The sequence below is a fragment of the Numida meleagris genome, chromosome 2 (genome assembly GCF_002078875.1).
Source record: "Numida meleagris isolate 19003 breed g44 Domestic line chromosome 2, NumMel1.0, whole genome shotgun sequence".
NCBI lineage: Eukaryota > Metazoa > Chordata > Aves > Galliformes > Numididae > Numida > Numida meleagris.
In genome coordinates this window covers 41,919,650-41,939,550 of record NC_034410.1, presented here as the reverse complement: position 1 = coordinate 41,939,550, position 19,901 = coordinate 41,919,650, and the positions used below count along the sequence as shown (strand labels likewise).

The 19,901-nt window shown below is 40.8% G+C and overlaps 1 protein-coding gene across 1 annotated transcript in view; it reads left to right on the top strand.

The window, feature by feature from the left end:
* MRPL3 (mitochondrial ribosomal protein L3) overlaps positions 2,499–19,901 on the top strand; it is a 28,937-nt gene continuing 11,534 nt past the window's right edge. The window contains exons 1-7 of the mRNA XM_021388908.1: positions 2,499–2,647; positions 3,041–3,219; positions 4,286–4,377; positions 5,524–5,622; positions 9,472–9,571; positions 10,946–11,006; positions 18,681–18,789. Coding sequence (XP_021244583.1) covers positions 2,547–2,647; positions 3,041–3,219; positions 4,286–4,377; positions 5,524–5,622; positions 9,472–9,571; positions 10,946–11,006; positions 18,681–18,789 — 741 coding nt within the window. The 5' untranslated portion in view covers positions 2,499–2,546. The remainder of the gene's footprint in view (positions 2,648–3,040; positions 3,220–4,285; positions 4,378–5,523; positions 5,623–9,471; positions 9,572–10,945; positions 11,007–18,680; positions 18,790–19,901) is intronic.

The window sequence follows — 19,901 nt, the reverse complement described above, 5'->3', positions numbered from 1 at the left end:
CCACCCAGACCCATCCCCCTGCCATTGGCAGGGCCGCCATCCACTGGATCAGGTTGCCCATCCAACCTGGCCTTAAGAACCTCCAGGGATTTCCTGAAAAAGAAATGAAGAAATGAAAGAATTTTCAGTGTCCAAAGTGATGCAGTGCAATAGGATGGTATTGGCTTTGTGCAGAGTAATATCATTAAATATAAGAACATATCAATGAAATGATATTTAGGGTTTAGCAAGGCCATTCTGCCTTTAGGCTAAGCTGCTGTCATTTCTCTTGTAGATACCAGATGCAAATTTAAGCTTCTTCTGGATTTATGGATCATTTTAAATTCTGAAAACTACTTTATTGTAAATTATATCTTGTCCCTTTGAAGTAATTGATGGTCTTCACTGCCTACTGTAATTCTGCATCCATTCTTATTGTTTCTCAAGTCCAATCCAATACCCAGAAGTCCCAGAATATTCAAGGTATTCATCATCCCTATTAGCCCAAAATATATTAATTTCTCTAATTCTTGAGCTAGATACGGAGATTATATTTTTAGGTATGCAGGGTAAACTAGGTCTACTAATAAAATGAAAAATTCCTGATGCATTGCTAATTGCTTACTACTGTAAGGTAAAACCTATCTGTAAAATCCTTACTATGATAAGCAATATTGTGTTGTACAGCATTTGATGAAGGAGTCTACAGGCACTTAAAAAATGAAATGATAATAATTGTGCTTCTTTAAAACATCTTTATTTTAGCCTGCAAATATCAAAGGTACACAGCTGATGACAGCTGGGAGGTTCAGAGTTTCATCACTTTAAGACCTTCTGAGTGCAGTGGGGATCACTGGTCCCAGCCAAGGCTTGCTTCAGGTCACAGAGGTGACATGGCAACAAGTGCACAGGTGGAGGGCCCTGACTCCAAGAAGATGTTCCTGATAGTTCTGCGGGTCAGCATCACTCACTTGCATCCCCTGGGTATATGTAAATGGGGTACTGGGATGGAAGGGCATCCAGCTCACTGAGCCTCACTACTATACTGCAGTGAGATGTTTGCTGACAAGACAAAATAGAGCTCCCTCCTACAGCATAGCTCCCCAGCCACACAAGCAGGACATGGTTTACACCAGGAGGAGCCAGAGTGGTTGTTCAGAGTGAACTTTCTCACCTGGGATGGTGGGACTTGCAGTCACCCCTGCAAGATCCTCAGAACGCACATGAAAGCAAGCTGCCTTCTCCCTTGTGAATATTGCCAGGTTCAAAAGTAGTGTTTCAATTCATAGAATCACAGAATCATTAAGGTTGGAAAAGACCTCTATGATCACCTAATTCAACCGCCAACCCACCCCCTCCAAGCCCACTGACCACGTCCCTCAGTGCCACATCCACACAGTTCCTGAACACCTCCAGGGATGGTGACTGCACCACCTCCCTGGGCAGCCTGTGCCAGTGCCTCACCGCTCTTTCCAAGAAGAAATGTTTCCTAATATCCAGCCTGAACCTCCCCTGGTGCAACTTGAGGCCATTCCCTATAGTCCTATTGCAACTTATGAGGGAGAAGAGGCCGACCCTCACCTTGCCACAGCCTCCTTTCAGGAAGTTGGGAGTAAGGTTTCCCCTCAGCCTCCTCTTCTCCAGGCTGAAAAATCCCAGTTCCTTCAGCCGCTCCCCATAAGACTTGTGCTCCAGATCCCACACAGCTTCATTGCCCTTCTCTGGATCTCTCCGGGGCCTCAATGTCCTTCTTGTAGTGAGAGGCCCAAAACTGAACACAGTACTTGAGGTGCGGCCTCACCAGTGCCAAGTACAGCAGAATGATCACCTCCCTGCTCCTGCAGGCTGCATTTCTGACACAAGCCAAGATGCCATTGGCTTTCTTGTCCACCTGGGCACACTGCTGGACCATGTGCTGCTGGCTGTCCACTAACCTCCCCAGATCTTTTTCCTCAGTGCAGCTTTCCAGCCACTCTGCCCCAAGCTTATAGTGCTGCCTGGGGTTACTGTGACCAAAGTGCAGGACCCAGCACTCAGTCATGTTAAACCTTGATCATGCAGTTCTGAGGACTACTCAAGGCAGCAGGCAGCAGGGAGGGTTACTTTGCAAAGGGCTCCGTTTCTTACCCTTCCTTCTCCAAAAACTTGATAGCCATTCCCACTGCTGTGCAAACATGTTTCACTGCCGCGCTCTGAAGGCAGTTCTTGTCCCGCTGATTCCTGTGCTGGCAGTTTGAAGTTTGACTGCTGCAGCCTCTCACAGATTTGAGTACAAACAGCAGCCTCGCCTGGGCCAGGTTAGCTGGAATGCACAGACACACACACCCACCCCACAGAGTGGCAAAGAAAACGGAGGAAAACAAAAAAACATGAGCAGAGAGAGACTTCGGCGGCCCGCACTGCTTCACTGCGCTTTCCCCTTGCTCGCATCCACACAGCGGCCCCGCCAGATCCCTGCGGCGCCGCACGGAACTCCGCGCTTCTCCCAGCGGAACGTTCTTCCCGCGCCGCACGGAACGGTTCCGCGACGGACCGGGCGGCGCAGCGCTTCCGCCGGCAGTGGCGGCATGGCGGGCTGGGGGCTGCTGGCCCGGCTCGGGGCCCGGCTGCGGGCGGCGGCGGCGCCGGCGAGGCCGCTGCGGGCGGTGACGGCGGCATCCGGCCACAGGTAGCGAGGAACAGGGGACGGGGCCGCGGGGGAGGGCGGGAGGCGCGGGCCTGCGTTCCACGCCTCATCCCCAGCGCGGCCGCTCCGGCCGTGGAGGTGTTCAAGAACCGTGTGGATGTGGCACTGAGGGACGTGGTCAGTGGGCATGGTGGGGGTGCGCTGGTGGTTGGACTAGGTCATCTTAGAGGGCTCTTCCAACCTTAATGATTCTGTGATTCTAAGGTCAACAGTTTGAGTGGTTGTGGTTGAATAGCTTACTGGCATAATGTCTTTGTTACTGCATGCTGTATTACGCAGTGGTATAATCTTGTATGTAGCACATCACAAATATACATGTCACGGGTCATTATTTGAACTGATCAGACACTTAAACTGTTTCCCACCCCTGGAAAGGTGGCAGCTGGGCTTTGCATCCAGGCCTGTGCACAATTCAACATGGTGGCATGAGCATCTGTCTGAAGAGAATGTGCAGTTCCTCAGGAAGGCGGCAGCAGAGGAGTACAGAGCGCAGACGGCCAGCAAGCTGTGCCCACTGAAGGACGAGCCGTGGCCGCTGAATGAGTGGAAGCCAGGTGAGAAAACCTTCTGAAATACCGAAATGAAAGTGATATTATCATTGTTGCATTCAACAATACCAAAGTTCCATAAGCTTTTTGTCTGTTACCTTAATGTCCTTACCTTCTGCAAGGTAGAAAAGCGCGCTTTGTTCCGAATTCTCTTGTTGTCCACGAGGATGTTCTCATGGATTTGCAGACTGTGTTGGGCAGTGTCAAATGATGTGGTCCTTCTGAAGAGTCAAGAACTTCATGTTGTGCTCTAGCAAATGAGACTTTGGAATCAGTGCCGAGAAGTGAGATGTATTATATTACAGTTTTTCTCAGTCCAGCAGTATTTGCAAGAACACTTTGGACTTTGCGTAGTTTACATTCTGGGGGTTCTTTTTAGATGAATTCTTAGTTTATTATCTGAACGTTGAGTGGCACTGGAACTGACCAGGTGCTGATTTGAACTGAAAGCTTCCACAAGGATGTTAACACCGTGTGGTGTTCTGAATGCTTTTTTGGAGAACTGATGCATTACATTTACTTACAGGGAAATATACTGGATTTTTCAAGCATTTATTCTTCATTTGAAGTGTTCTGTTTTTCAAGCTGAGGACTGTGGGAAGGCACAGACTTGATAGGGTGCCTTTGCTGTATAGTTACAGTGTCAAAAACATGCAGAGTGGAGTGGGATGAACTACTACAGAAGACTTTTTAATAGCTGGTTTGGTGGTAGGATTCTGCACAGGTGTTGTAATTTCACAGAAGAAAGAGTCTGAAGCATCAGTTGTTTTGATCTTAATGTTGAACTGGTTTGCATGCTCTGTCAGACAGAATTGGAACAGGTAAAACTTTATTGCTTAGAGGATTAAATCCAACCTGAGCAATTCTATGATTCTATGATTCTATGATTAAAAGCAGTGAGTAGGTTATTCCCAGGCTGCGTGCAGGTAGTCAGCAGTGTTTGCTCTCCATCCCCAGCTCCTTAGTACAGGTCTATGCTGCTGAGACCTCACCAGCAGTTCTGTAGGTTGTGAGATGGCTTCTTTCAAATGTTAAGTGTGGAGTTGGATCTGTGCTCTCTTCTGATCTACAGATTCTGTCAGAGTTGGTGTTGTTGCAGTAAAACTGGGAATGATGCCAATGTGGACCAAGTCAGGAAAGAAGCACGCTGTCACACTACTTAAGGTGAAACAAGTCTTGCTGAATTTCATCTCCTTTACTGTATTCAGATTAACCAGAACTCTCAAAAGTGAAGCGTATCACTTCGCAGAGAAAGAAATTCCTTAAAAAAATTATTGTGGCCCTGCGTAGCACACTGTGCCAATTCTCTGCATACTAGATTTTCTATGAGTAGAAGAGGTCTGCCTTCTGCCTCAAGTGTTCAGGTGCTGCAAAATTGGGCCGAGCAGAGGGGAGATGGGAGAGCAGTGTAAAATTGGATTTCCCTTCCTGCTTTGCTTATTTTTGCCACCTTTCTGCACTTTGAGATTAGTTTTGCTTTGGCTGCTGAGTCTTTGTAGCCGTGAGGCTGCTTCTTGGTATTCTCTGGGAGACATTGCTGAGATGAAACTGTTTTGCATGCCTGTTGTTGCCCAGTGATAAATGAGGGCTGTGAAGGACACCAGGGTTACAGGGTGAATGAGCAGGAGGCTGAAACACAATCTCTTATTGCATGCTTTGCAGCTGCGTGCAGTAGAGATTTCCATAGAATCGTTTTGAATTGGAAGGGACCCTTAATGACCATCCAGTCCAACTCCTCTGCAGTGACCAGGGACACCTACAACTACATCAGGTTGCTCGGAACCCTGTCCAGCCTGACCTTGAGTATCTCCAGGGACAGGGCACGCACCACCTCTCTGGGCGACCTGTGCCAGTGCCTCACCACCCTTATTGCAACAAAACTTATTCCTTGTATCCAGTCTAAATCTCCCTTCTTTTAGTTTGAAACCGTTTCCCCTTGTCCTATCACAACAGACTCTGCTAAAGAGCCTGTTCCATTCTTTCTCATAGCCCCCCTTTAGATTTTGCACATTTTGCTTACAAAAGATGGCAATAGGAGTTAATTTTCACTAGAGCAATCATGAAAATGTAGGTATTGTTTTACAAATATCTTCTCTAAGATAAGTCTTTAATTAATTGGGAAAAGAGTATCTATGGTAAAAGTGTAACATGTGGCCCTAGCTGTGCACTGTATCTCCTGTTACACAAATATGAATGAAGAAGGGATGTACTTTGTCTTGCATTGATAATCTTAAGAGATTAAGTAAGCTTGGGTATCAAAGCACGCACATCTGCTTATGCTTAAATAATCCCTGTTTCCCTTTTGTTAAGGTGCAAGATTGCCATGTTTTGAAGTACATTTCAAAGGAAGATTCAGGTGGAAAAACAGCAAAGCTGCTTGTTGGAGGGAAAAACGGATCTCCTTTTTCTGTAAGTGAACTTTGTTTTGCGTGTTTTTGTTGGAGTTGTTTCTCTTGTGTTGACAGTACAACAATAACAGCAACAGAATTGTCTGTTTGTGGTAAGATTAATTGTCCGACGTGACATGTTTGGGAACTGATCTTTTGCCACACTCATGCTTGCTTATTTCCCTACTGCTAGTCTCAGTTCTTGGTTAAGAGGTGTTTAGTTGTAATGCCTCCACAGATCTGATGAGATTGCTAATTGGCATCCACTTTTACTGATGTAGAAGTGTGAGATGAATTTTCAGGAAGATGCCTTCATAAACGTAGCTCATCTGCAGTGATACCAAAACCACACACTTGTTTGGAAGCACCACGCACCTGATGCGGAGTTCCCAGCCACCTTCAGTGCTTCTGGCCGCCTCTCTGAGCTGTCATCACTCCTGACGAGGAAAATTAAATTATAGATCAAGGCAGGAACAAAGCTTTCCCTCAAAGGGTTGCCGTTTCTGTGATCCATCATTTCTATCAAGTATTACTTTTCACATCTCGTGGTGTCCTGAGACTCATTTATTTGATTTAGGCAGGAAGGAAAATAGAGCTTGTGATTACTAAGCAGATTGTCTCTCTTTGACATTTTAGCTTTTTTTTTTTTCATTTGGTAAATCTCTTGGCTTTTCTCTTCCTTATATTCAGTGGGTTTATGCTGTATTTTATCATCATTACTTCTACTTTTTGTGTGTTACTTTGGTCCATTTCCACCTTCCAAGTGTGACATTTTTCCTGGAGAAATTGCAGCAGTGCTTTTTCTTTCCTATAACCTTGGTTTAAGACATGTGATGATTGTGAGAGTCAAACAGCTTTCAGTTTGTATTCTGCACATTAGGCTTCATGCAATTGATCTCTTTGTGAAGGTGATGCTGGCCGTGATTCAGTGTTGTCAAAGTCATAATACACAAGGGACAAAGGAACAGAGAGAAACATATCTAGCAGGGCTACATAAAAAGCCAATTCAAGGGCTTTCCCAGTGATGTGCCTTATGGAAATGATTCTCTTGGAGATGAATTTTTCCTATTGATTTGATTAAGCTTATTTTAATAAAGATACTGACCAAGTATCCTTGGACAAATCTGTGGTGAGGACTTGGCCTAGATCTGAGCTCTGTGTAGTTACCATCGTCGTCATCATCCTTGTATGAACTGCAGAGATTCTAAGAGAATTTGGCCTGCAGTTTCTGACCAATTTTACTGCTCAGGTAGCTACAAGCGATCTATTTGTCTGGTTTAACTCAGATTTGAATCGTTGCTCTCCTATGTTTATCTTTCAGTGCATTTCTTTTCTCTCTGAAATGTTCAAACGTAGGAACTAAAAGAAAGTGGAATGATTCTGTGTTGTGTGAGCATAAGCACTCTATTTTCTGTAAATCCCTCACAAGAACACCTGTCTTCCTTGGGTTCCTCACAGCTGCTGACTTTTTTTTAATGAATTCAGCCCAGTGATTCCCTCAGTAATTTTACTGACAGAGAGACTTTCATGTATTTCTTTTGAGTGTCAAATTCCTTAAAAAATAAGAAGGGTTTGTATTTTCAAGCTAAAAAGAAATTCTGGCTGATGTCAGCCCATTACTGAGGGTTTTAGTAATTTCCTTATTACAAAATTATTCTCAGTGGTACAATTCTGTCACAGAATCACTGAGGTTGGAAGAGACCTCAAGAGGTCATCGAATCTAACCCCCCTTCTAAAGCACGTTCCCTACAATAGGTTGCACAGGTAGGTGTCCAGATGGGTCTTGAATATCTCCACAGAAGGAGACTGCACAACCTCTGGGCAGCCTGTTCCAGTGCTCTGTCACCCTTATCGTAAAGAAGTTCTTCCACACGTTAGTACATAACTTCCCGTGTTCAAGTTTTAGGCCACTGCTCCTTGTCCTATTGCTGCACACCACTGAGAAGAGGCTGGCCTCTTCCATTTGCCTCCCACCTCCCTTTAGATGTTCATAAACATTATCAGATCCCTCCTCAAGTCTTCTTTTCCCCAGGCTGAACAGCCCCAGGTTACTCAGCCTTTTCTCATAAGGGAGATGCTCCTGGCCCCAAATCATCTTTGTGGCCCTCTGCTGGACTCCTTCTAAGAGACCCCTGTCTTTTTTGAACTGGGGAGCCCAGAACTGGACAAAGCAGTCTAAATGTGGCCTCATCAGGGCAGAATAGAGTGGGAGGATCACCTCTCTCAACCTGCTGGCCATGCTCTTTTTAACGCACCTCAGGATACCATTGGCCTTCTTGGCCACAAGAGCACTCTGCTGGCTCATGGCCAACCCGCTATCCACCAGAACACCCACATCCTTCTCTGCAGAGCTCCTGTCCAGCAGGTCAAGCCCTAACCTGTACTGATGCATGCAGTTATTCCTCTCCAGGTGCAAGACTCTACACTTGCTCTTATTCAACCTCATCAGGCTCCTCCCTGCCCACCTCTCCAGTCTGTCAGTGTTGTAACAGTTCTTCCAAATATTTTTATACACTTCCCTGAAGTGAGAGCAGATTCATTATTTTCCTCAAACATCAGAAGGCATTGTTGGTCTTTTCCAAATAAGAGCATTTGAGAATTCACTCCCTCTTCTCTTCTTGCCGGTGTTGCCTTTAGGGGGGCTTTGTAAAGGCCACGGTGGTGTGGCTGCTCAGACACCTTGCTAAGGTAGAATAGAAAGCGGAAAGGCTGGAATGGGGCTGTTGTGATGGGGAAGCCGTTTTCCCCCTTTGACTTCCAGGTGCTTTTTTTCAACTGCAGTAGCTCCTTGCAGGCCCTGTGCTGAGCGCATTGCTCCTCGTGATGCTCTCTGGGGAGGCAGTTGCGCACCTCAGTGGAGACCTAGTCGAGGAGCTACTCCTAGTAGAGGAGCTTTTGTCCTTGCTTCCTACTTTTGTCCTCCAGTAAGGTACTGCAGTACAGTACAGTCGCTGTCCATTAATGCCTTGAATTTTCATGGTCTTTTGGGAGATTTTTTGGATTTAATTGATGGCCTTTTTAAAAAAGATAGTATTATTTGAAGATAGAGATTGGGGTTTATGGCTGAGTCAGAGCTGCTCCATCCTCCTGCGCCTTCGTTTTTCATTCTCTTCTCGTAACACCTCACAACTTTTTAAAACCAAAAGGTAGCACAGCATGCAGATTTTAGAAGTAAATCAAATAAGTTTTAAAGTTTGGTCTGAAAAAGCAATGTTTTGTTGCTTGAGAGATAATTGCACCGAGCTCTTGAGAAGAACCTCAGTGCTGTGATTGCCCAAGTGTAGCAGCACTGTCAGATGCTTCAGTTGCTTTCTGGAATTCATTTGAAGCCAAGTCAGCTGCATCGCTTTTTCCTGCAGCCTCAGTTAAGCGTTTCTGGAAGTTCTTGCAGTGCCAGACCTTAAAGCCCACCCAGTGCCAACTCCCTGCTGTGGGCAGGGCTGCCACCCACAGGGTCAGGCTGCCCAGGGCCCCATCCAGCCTGGCCATGAGTGCCCCCAGGGATGGGACAAATTTAAATTATTATTTACAATTTAAATTATTTTTTAAGTTATCATAGAACATTTTGAAAAGAGTCAAAGTTGTGAAAAAGCACTGATATATTTTACGTGTGTTCTAAATGATTGGTTTCCTCCCCGTGATCTTAGAAATCTTCATTTACCTCTTGTTCATGTGATGCAGCTCTGGGCTAACTACTCAAAAAACAAAATGCAGACATGGGAATTTTATATGTATTTTATAGAGGGTTATTACTCAAGATAAAAATGCAGTGTGAATGTCTGTCTGAGTGGTGTTGACCATCTCTAATCGCTTTCTATGCTCTGAGTATTTTAAGATCACTTTTTTTTTTAATGGCTGCTGTTTGTTACAGAAATCAGAGGCTGAAATGGAAATTTTTAGAGAAGCTGGAGTACCACGGAAGCAGAAAGTTACAACATTTAATGTGACAGATGATGCCATAATTAAACCAGGTAATCTTTTTATCCGCTATATATATCCGATATATGCAGTCATTTAGCATCTGCCATTTCTTGTAGATCTAAACCAAGTTAAAAAGTATGTTACATTTTTGTTTTCTGTGGAATTTTGCCAAGTATTGCAGAACTCTTATTTTCTCTGTCATTGAGCACGAACAAACTTGTTTTGTATATTTATTTGCTTCTAGGGAATTTGTTAGCAAGAGGTATTTAAGACAGTGTGGTAACTGATAAAGATCAAGTCTGGCGTGAAGAGGAAGTTTGGAGTAATTAATGGAAGCAAGTGCTTCATATATAGCAGAATTTCAGGTTTTCAGTACGTTGATCTTTACTGAAGTCAATAGGAGAGTGTATATTTAGTCCGTAACATCCTTCATGTACCTCATCTTACATCAGTTGCTTGCTGCTGACAGATATGCTAGCCCAGGTTTGTATGGGTCATGTAACGACATCATACGTGTTAGCCCAGGTCTGTACGGATCATAAAATAACATGTTTTAATGTGAGGACTTTTGTTCTTGAGATGTAGGAGGGAGGTTTGCATCATTCATACAGATTTGAAAATCGCGTGACGATAGATGTAGCCATGATGTGATTAAAATCTCATTTCTTCAACTGGCTTAAAACAGAGTGGAAGCTCTGCTAAAACTGTGGCTCTGTGGGTCTTCGGATTAAAGTTCATTTATAGTAAACGGTGTTATCAATTCTGTTTGTCTTTTAAATGTTGCTTATAAAAGAATATTGCATTTGGACAAAAAAATGCTGAAGGCAAATCTTTAATTAAAGTTATAACTTCGATCAGGTGGGTAATTGCACTCGATTGAGTGATGTCATTGACCTACAGGAGCACTATTCCTACGAAAAGGTTGTGTATAGGTAATTCCCAAGTGGATCTTCTTCTGTTACAGTCCTTGGTTTAGAAACACTGAGTCCAGACAAAAAAGAGGAACTGCAAAGCTCTTTTTTCTTTCTTTTTTTTTTTAACTCCCCCACTTTGTGAGCTGCTAATTGTTACAAGGGGAGCATGTTTTGTGTTATTGCCAAGTTTGCTTATTGTAAGTGTCTTAACTAATTCAGAGTTTGGGGCTTTTTTCAGTGTCAGGAATGCAACATTTCTAAGTGCAGCCCCAACCCTTCCTTCCTCCTCATCTGAAATGGGGCTAGCAACTGAGAAATGGGCTTAAGTAGCAATTAGAAAGCATCTATTTCAGTCACTGAGGTTTATAAAGAAGAATAAATAACACATGGATAAAAAGCAGAACTCTGTTTCCTTTCCTGTGCCTTTAGTCAAACGTGGATGGCAATGACTGGTACTGATTTGAGTGTTTTGGCACTTGGCTCAAAAGGATCTCTCCTCTTCTTTTGAAGGTACTCCTCTGTATGCTGCTCACTTCCGCCCAGGCCAGATGGTGGATGTTACTGCAAAAACGTACGTTCCCAGTGTTGTCATGTGTATGCTTTATCTTTCAAATGGCCTGGTTGAATTCTCTGTTCTGCTGCTTTTGGGTTGAATTTACAGCTCAGCAAAAGTTGAAGCACAGTTGCAATGGAAATCTACTCTGCCATTGGGTCAGAAATATTGGATTATCTTTCTTCTCTGAGGCTTTTGAATTTCTACATGGTTTGTAAACAAAAAAAGCCTCAACCATTAGGGCTGTGGTTCTGCACGTGCTGTCTGTCACAAACATGATGAGTGCTGAAGGGCTTGACACAGCCCAAGGAAGAGCTGCTCAAGCTCATTACGGGCCAGGAGGTCAGCAGTGCAGCCTGTGTGGTATGTGCAAGTGGGAGGAAGTAAATGCCGAGAGGCCTCAGCTCTCAGCAAAGCTGCCTAATTTTGATTTGGTAAAGAGATGCAAAGAGATTAATCATGTTGACAGAAAGAAAAGCAAAGAGATGGTGAGTACATTTAGCTGGACAACAGAACTGTCAAATTGCTGGATTGTTTTCTCTCATATTCCAGCTCATCTCCTCTGCCAGCAACCGCTAACGATCTTTTTACTTTAACGGGGGAGGAATGATTTCCTCTCAGACCACAGTGAATGCCAAATTAGGATTGAAGTGGTACGGGTTGTCAAAAGAGTATTTGGCATCTTGCCACAGGGACTAGTCATGGCTCGTCTGCTACATGCACGATTGCCATTGCCCAAGAGAAATGAGAGCTATCTCCGTGCGTTAGTGAAGTGTTTTTCTTGCATTGTGCCACCAAGATAATGTTTTCCATTTGATGTTTAATTTTTTTGTGCAATGGAGATAACACCAAACTGCCTTTGTTTGAAATGGTGTCCATTGTAACTGTCTCACATAAATGTCGTATTAGAAATGTCTAATACTACTCACAGAGCTTTGCATATATAGGGGGAAATGGACCGTTTCAACACGGCAGAATAGTCATCTCTCACATAGCTCCAACTGAATACACCTATAAGGGCACCTTATTTAGAACAGGAAATCAAGGAGTTCGCTGGAATTAGCATTTTTCTGTGTCAGATTTACTTATGTATTGCACCTGGTGCATTATTAATTCAGCTCCTAAACTGCGTTCAGTGAGCAGCCTATGAGAGACTACAGCTTGTTTGTAAAGCAAAGAACTTGCATAATCGGGAATACGAGCATTCCATGCATGCAGAGTGCATGTCACACTTGGTTAATGCAGAAGAGCTTTGTTTTTGTAGAGTATTTCCAAGTGCTTAGGAAAGCTTCTTTGCACCTGAAGAGATGCTGGTAAGCAGCCTCAGAGTACTGATTTATATCTCTCTGTGCACATTTGAACTTGTGAGCCACCTGAGAACAGACAGTGTTCCTGCCTGTGTTCGGTGAATCCATTTCATCATTTTAGACAGTATTTTTCATCTATTTGTGTGATCCAATTTTGAAAATTAACTATTTGTTTGTACCACTCATTCGGGCAGCGTGTCATCCTGATGTACAGGTGCCCAATATAAGAGGAAAAGAAAACATTCTTAAACTGGAAGGAGGTATCAGGATTTTCTTCATCGTGGTTTTTCTGTTGGTATGATTCCCTAATTCCAGTTCCAGTCTTTCTACGTCTGATATTTTTTTAAGCCTCCTTCTGTGCCATACTCCTATTCTGATTTTAATTAATAGCCACTTTTCTGGAACTCTGCATTAAATTACCTCGATTCTTGGGAAATAATTATTTGAGTACATTTCGGTTTTTCTTTGAGTCTTTTACTTTGTTCTGTATAACATCATCCAGTGCTTGTTAGTCCCATACTTGGATGGGTTTTGTTTTTATTTTTCAGAATACTGTATCCATCATTCTTAGTTACTGTACACATAAGGAATACAGCTTTCACAATGCCACAAAAATATCCAAGAAATGCTTTGACAAAGAGTAAACAATTTATCTTGGGAATGATTACAACATTGGTCTATAGCATTTGGGCTGCACTTTGGGGTAGAAATGAGGATATACTTGTTGTTATACTTGTGTTGGGACCACACTTAAGAGGAGAGACCTTCTCCCTTCTGTAGGAAGAGAGAATCTGTGAAGGTTTGGTCCATAGGCTGTAATTGGCCTTTTCTCTCTAAAGTTCCATCTTCAGAGATCATATAGGCACTTGGAGGTCTGAAGCCATATTGGCATTTTGAAAAGTTATATAAGAATATTATGCTGAGTCACAGCAGGAGGCAACTTCCTTTTCCCTGATTCAAACAGTTGTGGATTTAAAAGCCAATAACTGCTACCACTGCAACTACAGTTTTTAGAAATACTCTTTACATTAACACATCCTTCATATTTTTGAGATTGTCGGGATTTTTTTTTAATTTGAGAAAACAATGAAGTGTGCAATGCTGGAAGTCATATAGATAATCATAGCAATGCTGCTTTTCTTAGCATTATTAATTGTATTTAAAGGAAAAAAAAAGTGTCACCCCAGTAAGGAGGGAATATAGTGGGATATATAAATGATGTTTAAGTGTTTACCAACTATTAATGATCCAGGTGAGCACAATATCCCTTTGTATACATCCTTCTGCCAAGATGAAAATCAGAAATGTGATCCTTAAACATGAGTAAGGATTTTTATTTTTTAGTTCTCTATCATATGTTAAAAAAACTGCTAGTACTACGTTTCAGAAAAGACTTGGTTGGTATCTTGATTAGATTTGATTACCAAAATATAGGGTAGGTTTTTTGTTTGGTTGGCTTTTTTCTTGGGGATATCTGCTTTTAAACTTCCCTTGGGAATATGTTCATCTTTTTAAATGTTTTGATTCATGTATATCTATGAAGAAGAACACTCATAGGAACAAGAAGGCTCAGCTAGGGACAGAGAGAGCTTGTTTTTATATGAAGTCTCTTAATTTGTTCAGCACAGTGTGAGTAGTTTCTGTCTACTGACAGTAGACAGTGTGGCTGGGAGCTGTCAGTCTTCTTAGTGCTGAATTTTTTCCTTAATACTTATCTTCAGCAATTTAAAAGTTCAGTCCTTAAATTTCATAGTTGTTTTTTAAGTAGGGTTGTCCTCAGTTTCAGAGGTATGTATCAAAAATGGGTACTGTTGAGAACCTTATTTGGGATAGGAGTAAATTTCACAATTCCTGTGGCCTGGTAGTCGTTTTTAGCACTAATATGCTTTAAAGCACACAGCACAATCCAGAAATGATTCTGTTAAGGACTGTGCTTTTTTGATGTGTTTGGGCTGGCATAGCAAAGATTGCTGCCCAAAGGAGTGGTGTTTGCATCTACACCATTCCTCCAGCTTGCTGCCACCATAAGGTGCATGAAGGGGAAGTGGTGTGTGGTGTATCTGTTCTTTACTGGCCAGGCTTTCATCTGGGCCAGTTGCATGCCCCAACCTGTTTCCCTCTGTAGTACAAAGATGGCCAAAATGTGAGGTGAGAGGAGGTGGGACTGGGCCTTGCACTGGTAGCCTGAGTGCTGGATGGAGCATGAGTTGGAATAGATTTTTCTGCCACTTCATCACCTTTCTCGTGAATGTTTTCTGGAACTAATGAAAAATCAGAAATGTTGTCACTACAAAGAAAAAGCCAAAGGTGATTATTTTTGAAATGTGCAAATGGTGACTTCTTGTGTGATTAGTGGCTTTATTTGAGCTGTATAGGCTAGCAGCATCATTTGAATCCAGAAGTATACTCGCTAGTTGTCTGAAATCATTTGACTGAATAGTTGGAGTCCTTTTCCTCTGCAGTATCTAAATGATATTTCTTTAAATCAGCTAAGTTCAAAGAGTTAGCAGCAAACTGAAGTGTGGCTTAATTACAGTGCTTTATTTTGGTAGTTTTCAAATGAAGGTTGGGTTATTAGTTACTGGCATTTTGCTTCTATCAAACCTGGAAATTGAAGCTCTGTAAAAACTGTGTGGTTGAGGTGAACAGCTGCTTTCCAGCAGGTGAGGCTAGAACAACTGTGTCTAATTAAACTCTGTTTCTGACTCTGCACAATGATTATTTTCATTGCATTTAACATTCATGTTAGTTTTGCATATGCATGATTGTTGCCTGTGGTTTCTTTATGGAACCCAAGCAATCATGCTTCGATTGAGCTAAGTAAAGTAAGTGACTAAATTCAGTGTATTACAAAAGAGTACATACTTGATATACCCTCAAGCCTAATGAAGATAGGTCTAATGCATACTTGCTCAGATACTGTTTTAGTCCTTGATTCAAGCCAAGACAACAGGTAGTAAATGTCTTCTCAAGAAATCTCAACAATGTAAGTAGGATGAGAAATGCTGTACTTTAATGTAAGTTCTTGATAACTATCTCCCAAATATCACATATGCAACTTGATTCTTTCAGAGTAGAATCTAGCTGTTAATTCTGTTTTAAATGTGTGTCTGGATTAAGGTCCCACTATGAAAGACCATGATGTTTTTGAAAATATTTTAAGTTAGCAGAACTATACCTATTAAAAGGTTTTGGAGATGCACCTTTTCTTATGCATGTTTGAGTTTGAAATTAGAATTGTATGTTTACATTTAAAGATTTCATAGAAAAAAAAAATTGAGGCTTTCTTAGATGAAGTGGGGATGTAGACCATCAAAAGAAAAGTAACTGCAGGAGAGATAACATGTTTCATTGGTATCTTTTATGGGTAATCTTAGTATATTTCATATATGGTAACTATATGTTATCATCTTTTGATTTTGGACTAGCTCACACTAAGAAATGGTGGAAATGAACTCACAAGACTTCTTAACAGAGGGTCTAGTGTTCTTATGCTGGAAATTTCTGTTTTGTTCACTTTTGGAAAATATCACTTTTGGTTTGGTAATTTTTTTCTGCATGTGACTGGTGATTCTTGCTGTATTCATTCACACTTAGTAATTTTTAAAATGAGTGAAGAGAGCAATGAAGCACTCTGAAATTAATTGGTGATACTAAGAGCTGACAGCTAGCATCTGTTCAGAAGCTGACAACAATGTATTAAAATAATTGTTATTTTGGGGCAGAATTCAGAAAGTTAAGGACAACTGTAAACTGCTATAAATCTCTGATTTTTCAGCATTGTTTCTTGAATAGCATGCATCTTAAATTCTCTTCTGTGCTTTTATAAGTACTAGTTTCAAAAGCTCTTTGCATTTCATACAATTGGAAGAATGTTAGATCTTGCGCTAGAAGTAAATTTTAAGTGCTGAAAAATTTATTCACAGTATTTATTATTTGCATATAATAGAGAAATCACCACTTGAGAACAGATCACAGGGTCATCAACAAGGACTCAGGTTGCAAGTATGATATTCTTCTAGAGTGACCTAGGAACATTGGCTGAGCTAGTAAATGCCTGATTGAACAGTCCTGCTTTTTAGTAGGATTTAAACAGATGCTAGTAGTTCCTTATTGAATTTTAGACTTCTTTTGATTTACATACTCCTATGGCTTTTATTCTGGCTCCAGCTTTATTTCAGAAAAAAGATAAGACTGGGAAGACCTATATACTGTCTATATGATTGTTTTTCATCTTGACATGTGCTTAAAGAATGTTATACACAGCTTATTCTTTCTTAAAAAAAAATGAAAAACTCCAGAATGAAACAAAACTGTGGTTCCTTCTTACTAAATTATTTATTAAAAACTGTTTAATTTCATTTATGTAATTTATGAAACTTTGTTTTGAGTCATAATGTTGATTGAGAGTCATGTTGTGTGGAAAACTAAAGTTCAAGAAATACTGAGATCAAGCACATTTGTAGGTATTTCAGTGACCTTCAGTCAGTGCTTAACACAGGAGAAGTGAAACTATTCTAAAGAATGATTGAATAAATATGATGAAAGAATGTTGGTAGTTAGTAAAGCTTTAAACATTATAAAAAATTATTATTTACAATTGAGGTCTCTTTCTTAACCTTTATCAGAATATTTCAGATATTGATGACTGTTTCCATATTCCAAATAACAGATACCTGAGAAATTTAAGGTTTACCAGAGTACTCTTTTCCCAGTCTGTCCAAACTTTCTATACATTTTCTTAAGGTTTTGGTATTATAAACTCTTATGTCTTTGTTCACAGTAAAATGTGTGTATAGCTAAAAAGAAGACTAAAAGTAGATAAGCGTGGTCTATTGCATCATTGTATAAATCACTGAGCTCTAAGAACTCTTATCTTATGGTATCTTATTGCACTCAATGAAGTAAATACTTTCTCAAAAGGCACCTCTTGCAAATATTAAATATTTCTAGCAGGATTACTTTTTTATATTTTATTGGAAAGTACAATATACAGGATTCGAAATTGCTGATATCTTAAAAGTGATCTGAATGAAGTGAAATATTGAAGTGGTTCTTTTGAATGGTTTTCTTTTGAAATAGTGCTTTAGATGGCTGTATGGTTTTCTATGAACTGCAAGCACATTTCTGCTGCTAAAGAATTAATCATGGCCCCCAGTCTGCTCTCTCTGCTAACTGCACAGCTGTTTTGTGTGATGCACTTGCACTTGGCTTTGGAGAGTTCACTAATTCCATCTTCAGCAGAGATGCCAGAAGCAGCCTACTTGGAAAACGGCCATAATAGATGGTTTTAAAGAAAAAAATTGCTGTAGGCAAGTAGACCACCAGTCAGAGAACTATTCAAGTGGAAGAGGAGAGAATCTCCTTTTGGAAATGGCAATGTTTTCAGCATATGTCTGTTTTTCTCTTCACGTCAGTGATCAGGGAAGATGACAAAGTGTTGTCCATAGGTACAACATGGAGTATGCATGATTATTCCCCGTTTAATTTTCCCATGTTTTGCTGGAAGGTTCTGATGCTGCAGCTAACAGGACTGTGGCATTGCAAAGACCATTAGCGGAGAAAGGATTTCTGTAAATTGGATCATCTTGTTACAATAATTAAATGACCAGGGCAGCCGCAAACCCTGCGGACAGACTTTTCCTTTTGGAAACTGACAGTGTGGATTTAAACACGTACTGCAATCTGCTTTTCTTTTGTGTAACAGTGAACCAGATTTTCCTGTTGAGTTTCTCCTTGCAGTAAACAGAACTCCAGAGCCAGTAATTATATTTGCCTCTAATATTAAGGCATTGAAGATGCATTTATTTGTTACTTTACTTTAGAGCTTATTTGTCAGATGAGTCCAGATCAAATGTGTTAAATGCTTTTACTACAGACTGTGTAGTGAAAACAAGCTGTGTTCAAGGGATGAACATGCTGTAGTTGGGAGAAGAAATATTCCTTGGCTTATATTGATGACAGTCCAAGCAACTATGCTCTCCCTCTCTTGACACTGCCTTTCGTTAAGTTTTGGTATATTTTGTTATACAGTTACTTTTGGTTTGGGTTTTTTGTTTTTCTGGTGTCAAATCTTGATACTGGTTAAAATTTTATCATAATGCCATGTACAATCGCAGCAAGGAACATTTTAGATCATTGTAGCATGACTCCCTCATCGTGCTTCTTATTCTCTAAAGCAGCACTGAAGTATTGTACTAGAATATGTTTATTGTATAGATTACAGATATATTTAAACTATTGTCTTGTATCGGCTGAACTTTGCTAAAAGTAAAAAGTAAATGTTTATAAAAAGTTTGTGAGCCTGACTGAAAGTCTTGTTCCTTGCTGGAAACTTTATTGTAAGTCTTACCCAGGTTTGTTTTTTTTATTGTCCTCTTTACAGAATTGGTAAAGGATTTCAAGGTGTCATGAAAAAGTGGGGATTTAAAGGGCAGCCTGCCAGCCACGGCCAAACTAAAACTCACAGACGTCCTGGAGCAATATCTACCAATGTGAGGATTCTTATGTCTTCTCACCTTCTGTTGTAAACATTCTCCTGTACATTTAGAACTGCTTACTAGAAATGAATTATCTGCTCTGTGGTAGCAGAGAACCCCAGCTGTTCCAAATGAGATTCAGAAATCTGTATAATAAACAGTGCAGATAACTGTATGAGTGTACTGTATTGCTGGTGAGTAGCTGAGCAAATTGTGGTATCTTGGACTATAGCTGGGAGAAATAGTCTTAAAACTTCACAGAGAATTCTAAAAATCTTTAATCGCTGAATTTATACATTAGAAAAGATTTACTCATTGTTTTATTCTGCAGATATCGTGCTGTTCTCTGCAGAAATAGATGGCTGTATTGTGGAATCTCGATTGCTTTTATCACTTATACTGGTTTGTGGAGCTACTTAATGAGCTCTTTCATCCCCAGAATAGTTCCTTGGCTTCATACCCTTTTAAGCAGAGTATGAAATACTTTAAAGTTTAAAACTATAAGCAGTATTACTTTAAAACTTCTTTGGAACAGATACATTTTAAATTCTGTCCCTATAACGTTTGCACAACATTTAGGCTGAGCTAAGAGGACTTTCTGCAAGCTAGCTTTGCTGCAGAATTAGAACTGACAGATCACAGTACTGAGCCTGAATTATCTGTAATTTTCCAGTCTAGCACTGACCACCTCAGGTTTTTTTGTAATCCTGCCCTGTGCAGGACAAAATTGCGTCCTAGAACTTTATTGCAGTTGATTTCCTGAAATCAAGACTTTCATAGAAGTTGAATAAATAAACACAATTAATTATTAATACGATATTACTGGAGACTGAGGCAAATCCCTGGAAAATACTATAGAACTGAAAATTATTTAAGTTATTCAGTTATTCTTGCCCTTTTTGTGTGTGTGCGTGCCTTTTATTCTCCAGGATATTCCCAGCCAAACAAAAATGGGATACAGAAATAAAGCAGTAGCAAGAAGTGTCATTTTAGATTCTCTTATGAAAAAACACACGCTTTAAAAAAATCTGTTGTGCATAAATATAAAACTCATGGACTGTGTGAAGGGAGAAGCTAAAGTATATCTTAACTATGGCAACGTCCTAAGGCAGGACTGCTCTGGAGCT